This window comes from Priapulus caudatus, unplaced genomic scaffold, assembly GCF_000485595.1.
Source record: "Priapulus caudatus unplaced genomic scaffold, Priapulus_caudatus-5.0.1 Scaffold507, whole genome shotgun sequence".
In the NCBI taxonomy this organism is placed as follows: Eukaryota; Metazoa; Priapulida; class Priapulimorpha; order Priapulimorphida; family Priapulidae; genus Priapulus; species Priapulus caudatus.
This window is the reverse complement of record NW_014577568.1, coordinates 220064-227507: the sequence shown is the minus strand read 5'-3', so window position 1 is coordinate 227507 and position 7444 is coordinate 220064. Positions and strand designations below refer to the sequence as shown.

At 38.7% G+C, this 7444-nt stretch overlaps 1 protein-coding gene across 1 annotated transcript in view; it reads left to right on the top strand.

Moving 5' to 3' along the window:
* Nucleotides 1–2556: 2556 nt before the first annotated feature.
* The window catches only part of LOC106811132, a gene marked incomplete at its 5' end in the record, with an annotated part of 8213 nt that continues 3325 nt past the window's right edge, over nucleotides 2557–7444 (top strand). The window contains 5 exons of the mRNA XM_014814674.1: nucleotides 2557–2703; nucleotides 2997–3143; nucleotides 3834–3965; nucleotides 6242–6330; nucleotides 6966–7066. Coding sequence (XP_014670160.1) covers nucleotides 2557–2703; nucleotides 2997–3143; nucleotides 3834–3965; nucleotides 6242–6330; nucleotides 6966–7066 — 616 coding nt within the window. The remainder of the gene's footprint in view (nucleotides 2704–2996; nucleotides 3144–3833; nucleotides 3966–6241; nucleotides 6331–6965; nucleotides 7067–7444) is intronic.

Genomic DNA, 7444 nt, shown 5'->3' with positions numbered 1-7444 from the left:
TAACTAACTTACATGTCATACATTCAAACAAGCAGGTAAGAAATGATATGGGGGAAGTAATACTAGTATCATCAGTGTATTGCTGTTCACACGAGCAAGCATTCGCAGATGTACATCTGCTACTTACTGCTAGCAGGCTCTGTTATAATGTCCAGTTTGTGGCTGAACCTCAGTTAACAGGCCAATTAAATATATATACATCATCATGTCATGTAATTAAACTAAATTGAGTAAAAATATATAATCAACATCTAAAATATTTTTATTACAATAATTAAATATATAATTAAAATGTATTTCATTAATTTACTGACAGCATGATAAATTAATTAAATGATTGGGGTACTGTTGTTTTCATTATAACTTTAAAATTGTTAAATATACAAAATATACCAACAGGAATCATATGATTACACCAACAGGAATCATATGATATGATCTGGAATGTATAATATAGATTATATAATAATCTATATTATACACACCTGATATGATGAATACTATATTTTGGGACCACAGGTTTTAGGACTTATCACACATTGCTTTGATTCATATGAAAAATAAAACCCAATCCTGGATAAGAATATGTCTGTGTTACCTATAGGCTAAGGACCTGGATAACAATATATACTACCCATCACAATTTTCGATAGTGACAATTTTTGAATATATAAATTATATATATATATATATATCTATATATATATATATATATCAGTAAATCTCTCAACACTAATGTTTTTTAGTGACTGTGGGGTAGTTAAAACAAAACAAAACAATACTTACAGTTAAGTCAAAGCAAACGATAACCGCATATACACAATGCGGTCTATATATACGGTTTTATATGCGGTCTATGACTAATTAAGACAGCAAGCATATATAAATAATAAGTATAAATAATAGTAATCATTCACATCTATTCTAGTAATCTACGAGGGTATTCTAAGTAAACGATTGACAATATATTCATAATTTAATGTTAATAAACTATAGAAAGTTTATATATAAATCGTCGATTCATATTATGCTATAATATTTGTGGTTGGATAGTGGTTTTTAAAAATCTCAATTTGAAAGACTATTGTGAATATAAGCAGTCTGAGAGTTCTTCAATTTTAGGATAAAAGCGGACATTCTGCCTCCAAATTCCCATAAATCCATTAAAAAAATAAACACTTAATATAATCAGGTATATAAAAATTTCGTATGGTTTTATTATGGCCATCAAACCAATTTCATAATAAAATGGATTAAAAATACATAAAGCAGTGAGATCATTATGCAGGGCACAAATTTTACTCTTCTTTTATCACCAATCCTCGTGGATGGGCAATATTAATTATAACTTTTGCCAATTTACTTGTTTGGTCGATTTGCTGAACGTGAGTGTGGAAAACAGGCGTGTAGTGGGTAGAGGGACATGTGAGTAGGAAAGGTGGTTGGGGTTGACTCGCACGTGGAAAAGAAGGGGTTAAATTCTACAGTTGTAGACCTTAAATAATAAGCATGCAGTGAACATGGTGGCACCCCAAATGAAATAAAGTTTTTTTCGTGTTGTTTTAGCAGTGATTGAAAAGTCTTAGAGTTTCTACGTATATTCTGTCAGATCGGTGCCTTAGGAAATTAGGTTAAACATGTTTGCTATAGAGAGATTGTCTGAGCGTTCAGCAGTTCGAACCTTGTTTACGTATTTTGTATTACGATCTAAGCGTTTAACTTATCTGGGCGAGAGAACGTAAGTAGGAATGTCGGTAACGAATGGAAAAACGAACGTGGCATATAATTACATAATTACATTACACACGGACACACGGACACACGGACACACGGACGGACGGACGGACGGACGGACGGACGGACGGACGGACGGAAGGATGAACGGACGGGCACACGGACGGACGGACGGACACACGGACGACGGACGGACGGTCGAACGGACTGACGAACGGAGTGACGGACGGACGGACGAACGGACGGACGGACACACGGACGGACGGACGCAGAGACAGACGGGCGGACGGGCGGATGGACGGGCGGACACACGGACGGACGGACGGGCGGACACACTGACGGACGGGCGGACACACTGACGGACGGACGACTCAATATGATTTGGTCTTCAGATATTCGAGTCATTTTGATGGTTTGGTATCCATGTGAGGGAAGGGTTTAATGTCTCAACCACCAGATTTCAGCAGCTCAAATAAACATCAAACTTCCCACCGCCTACGTCATGATGTGCAACCGAAACATTTTACCCTTCTAATGTCTGATATTATCTTATATTGAGTTGCAAACATTGGTGACTTGTGTATCGGTGATAATTTTCTTTTGAGACTCACAGAGAACAAAAGAATTGAGATGCCACTACATAAGCAATGCATTTTGCAATTTTCATTGACGATCCAATCATTTGATGATCAGATAATAATGATTTAATCAACCAAGAATGGGAATCGACATAGAATAACTTGCTGCTCACTTGTATCAATGCCAATAACTCGCGAGTTTTGATTGAAACTTCGAACCGCACTTCCACTAACTCTCTTGCAGTTCCTTCAGCAGACGCGGGAGAGGCGTGCGATGATGCTGCGGTCGCGGACATGTTGAGGGGGCTTCCGCAGCTGAGTGCAGCACAGGCCGCTAGGATGCACGACGCGGTGCAGTCAGCGTGCATCTCAGCATGTCGGCAGCGGTCCGGTGAGTGGGGTCGTCGAGAGGTCGTTGTCGGCGACGGCAGACGATGTGATGCGCGAGCGAGCGTTCGCGATTTAGGAGGAAGAGTTCAAATAGAAATTGCAATAATTAAATGCGTAGATTGACCGTTTCATTGAATTAAATCGCATGTTAGAGATCTTAAAATTACCAATTAAGCTATTCACGCATTTCCAAGAACGTCGCATCGCTTGATCGCTGTGTCAGTATTTTTTAATGTTCGCGTGACATTTGCATGTAGGTGATCGCCCGTGCAACGAAGACATTTTCCGTTTTAGCTGAGCACGGACGAGACTCACTCACACGGGGGCAGCACAGGGCGATGATGAGTGCCATCACCATGGAGACGCTGCGAGCCTTCCTTCCTCAGCTTCCCCTAACGATGCTCCACGACACACTCCCTAACGAGAAAGTTTCCAGCGCAGGTACACAGAGAAGTTTGTGGTTGAGCTTCCCAGCAATTTTATTTTTGCGGTTTGAAGGTCGAGCATTTTGGTAAATTGCAAAGGTAAGCTTGTATGTTGAAAACCCTGTTATGACATTCCAGGAGCCGGATATTCCTGGTCTGATGTAAAATGCTAGCATGTCAGCAGCCTATACTGGCCTAATATTTCAATTTGTTTGCCTATTAGGCATAGGCTAGCTCGTAACAATATCCATTTGGCAATTTCCAGTGGCAGATTTTGAATTCAGCTTCAGCAATCCACAATTATCGTATTCATCCGACATACTTTTCGCTGGTCATGGAGCATGGTATAGTTAAAAAGAATTGTAAAGCTGACACTGAAAAATTACAAGAAAATTACATGATGCCAGGGTGATAAAGAATACGAAAATAAACGAAGGGAGCTTAGTGAGGATTTGATGACGTCATCATAGGTGAATAAATACAAAGAGTTGTGGAAAGCTAAATTATTGGAAATCCAATGTTCTCTGTCCCTAGTCTATCTACGATTTATTAGTTTTAATTAAACAAACCTCAGCTCAGAATCGATCCCAAACATTCTCCTAGCATCGTACGTAATCGCTATCCCCCGTACCCATTCAGTCAGCTTTATTAACTTTGCTTTTATTCACACCTGACGTCATCTAATGTGATGTATGTGTTATTCCAGCAGCCAGCACGGATCCTGGAGATTGGCCAGAGAGAGCATGGTTGAGACACCGTGAGAAACAGAGGGAAACCCTGGAGCGGTATGCCTCTGAAGATAGTCTGATGTGTGCTCCACCGCCGCCCGTGCAACAGGGTAAGCCGAAATACTCTTTATTGACGCAGATGGGGTCGTTGTCGTGTCAGGTACTAAAGATATGTNTTATAAAATTGATAAGGTATGGAGTATATGCACACATGAGCGCATTGCTTTATAATTATAGTGCAGGGAAGGGGAAAATTTTTAACATATATGCATTCAAATTTATGTTATAATATTTTTATAATAAATATATTAAACATATATAATTATATGGCAAATCTGTGGCCCCTATACTAATGAAAATATTTAATACTATCTGGTAATTTTATCTGGTAATTATCAGTTTTAATTATCAATAATTATGAGTTTAATTAGTATGTTAATAAGTACACTGTAGGATATTTTTAAAATATTTTCATTAGAATTTCAATTTTAACGTTGAGGATATCCTTGCGATTATATATTTAATGTTTATGTTATTTGTATATTTATTTATTTATTTATACTTTATTTCATTTGTATTTATTTATTATTTAAGTTATTTATTATGTTATATTCAGTCATTCATCTTCTTTTCTTGCTATTTGCTTCTCTTTCGTTATTTTCTTGACATACGCTGTGTTGTGGTTTGGTGTGTGTGTGCTGTGTGTGTGTGTGTGTGTGTGTGTGTGTGTGTGTGTGTGTTTCGTGTGTCAGTGTTGTTGTGTGTTAGCTTGTGTGTTGCTGTGCCTTGTGTGTGTGTGTGTGTGTGTGTGTGTGCTGTGTTGCATGTGTGTAGCGTGCGATGTGTGCGTCGGTGTTATGGTGTGTGTGTGTGTGTGTTGTATGTGTGGTGTGTGTGTGTGTGTGTGCGCTGCGTGTGTGTGCGTGCGTGCCGTGTGTGTTTGGTGTTTGTGTGTGTGTGTGTGTGGTGTGTGTGTGTGTGTGTGTTGTGTGTGTGTTACGACGTATGTTCGTGTCTTAGTACGTATGTGATTGCTTCTTAGTTTGTATGTGCTTGCATCCTAGTTGATGTGTGCTTGTTTCTTAATAGACATGTGCATTTGTGTGTTACTAGGCCTGTCTTTGTGTGTTGCTGGTTCGTATGTTTGTCTAAGTATATGCGTGTGTTATGTTTTGCTGGATGTATGGGGTTTTGTTTGTTTCTCGGCATAGGTCGTTTTGTATTTTAATAGAGCTATGTTTTTTATTGCTAGCTATCATTATGTTTTTTCGATGTGAGCTTTCACATTGGTTAGGTCGGTGTTTGTGTGTTTACTAGATGTGTATCTCTATCTCAATAGATACATGATGGTAATTTTAATACCCGAACGACAAGTTCGTGTGGATCACTGATGAGTTGTGGCATCGTCGCGCCGCCGCGCCGCCGCCGCGCCGCCGTAGAGCATTTCCTTGTGAACGGTACCGGCTGCAGTTCTTACTCGGCATCACTTCAAGATTCGATATTGAATTGGTGCGTTAATCGCTAAAGCGAAGGAATCTATCGTTTTTGGGTGTCGGGCGGAGATCGTTCCATGGTAACAACATTTTTTGCTCAAATATTCTAGAACCTGTAACTTTTTACCCGATTGTCATGAAATTTATATTTGTATTAAAATTTATATTTAAATTTATATTTAAATTTAAATTTAAAAATAAAAATTCCATGACAATCGGGTAAAAACAGCACAAGTTACAGGTTCTACAATGTTTCCACAAAAATGTTGTTACCATGGCAACGATGACTCCGCCCACACCAAAACGATTGGCGTCTTCGCTTTACCATAACACACCTTCATGCAAAATTTGAAGATGATCCGAGATCGGGTAAAAACTGCCCACCAGGTCACTTCGACCTTTATTTCACCTTTACCTTGACCTTGATCATATTTCTCTTCCGCTCTCTAACTCAGCCCCTAATTGACCTAGCGCGACCAAACTTAGTATGCTTACACATCTTGGGGAAAAGGTCTGTCGCATACCAAAACCACCACTGCCCTTGACCTTCACCGTCGACTTACATTTCCTCTTCGGCCTCCTAGGGTAACCAGATTCCATAGACTTGCACATCTGAGACACACCAGTTGTCTAACAAACCTTTGTCTTTATGACTTATTTAACTTTACCTGCCTTCTACGTCCTTACAGAGATATTCTATTCATACTTGATCACGGGGGATACATGTAGTTGGCGACAACTGCTCGTTTCTAGTTTTAAATAGATATGTCCTATATCTCACGAGCAGCAACTTACATGTTTTAATAGTGTTTGTTTTCTGTTTATACGTGGCAACTGTATGTATGGGAATAAGTTCATGATTGAATACATCATTGCTTATCATTTTTATGTAGATGTCGAATTCGACATATTGGCAAATCTCGGCCTGTTCACTGAAGAGGGTGCCGGTGTCTCTGATGCATGCTCTCCGCTAAAATTGAAAGTAAGTTTTCCAGTACTGCTAGTTTTGTTTGGCTTTCGTTTATTAACATTCCGCATATAACTGAAGGCTTCATACGTAGAAAGTCATCTCATAGTGAACGTATAGTGTCCCATCTGTCTCTGGTGGGGGATATTAGGAAGATTTTTGCATTTAAGTTTGAGTGTTCATGACTTGCAGAACAATATCAGTAATAAGAAAATAAGAGGATAATATCGGTGTGATATTACGAAATAAACACAGATATTGCTAAAAAATAAAGTCAGATTTTACAAAAAGCTAAATTAAAGGGCCAATTTTAATGTCTTTGTATAATAAAATTTAGTACTTAAAGAAATACTAATTCGAATGATTAATATCCTATCATTTGGCTGATAAAAAAGGCACTGGGAAATTATCTTATTGTACAGAGACACAATATGATGCAATTTGAAAATGGTATAATGCCTCCTATTATATTGGAAATGATATTATCCAACTGGGAAATGATACCATGCTACTGGGAAATTTTATTCTACTTTTTATTCTTCTTACTTACAAATGATATTGCGCAATTATTAAATGTATCATGCCACTTTGGTGGCAATAAGAACAATCACGAACAATGGGCGTACGTTTGCCGTCGCTTCACGTTACAGCGAAGACAGGTGACAGGTTTGTTGCAAGCGAAGGCGTTAACGTGGGACAAGCGAACAGCAGAATGGCCGGACTGCCTGGACTGTCACTCGCACAATGTGTTGTAAGTGTTCTTGGACAGTCGGCTCATTGACTCTATGTATATGCTAATGCATCTGTTGCGTATAGCTTAGACTTACATTATCAGTGCTTTTCTAACTTTCAAATCTAATGAAAAAAACATGTATATTGATCTGTCCCTTGATCCCCCTGCTAGCTATGTCCCTGATATATATATAGTGTATAGGTATATACCATATGTGACTGTTTTGGTATATTATATGACTGTATATACCACGTGTCGTGAGTGTAAAGGTGTTGTATTGTCAAACTAACACTACGTAGCAATTACAATCTTGCCCGCTGGAAGATTTTCCATCTGAAACGTCTCTTTCTCCCTCCCTCTCTCTCTCTCTCTCTCTCTCTCTCTCTCTCTCTCTCT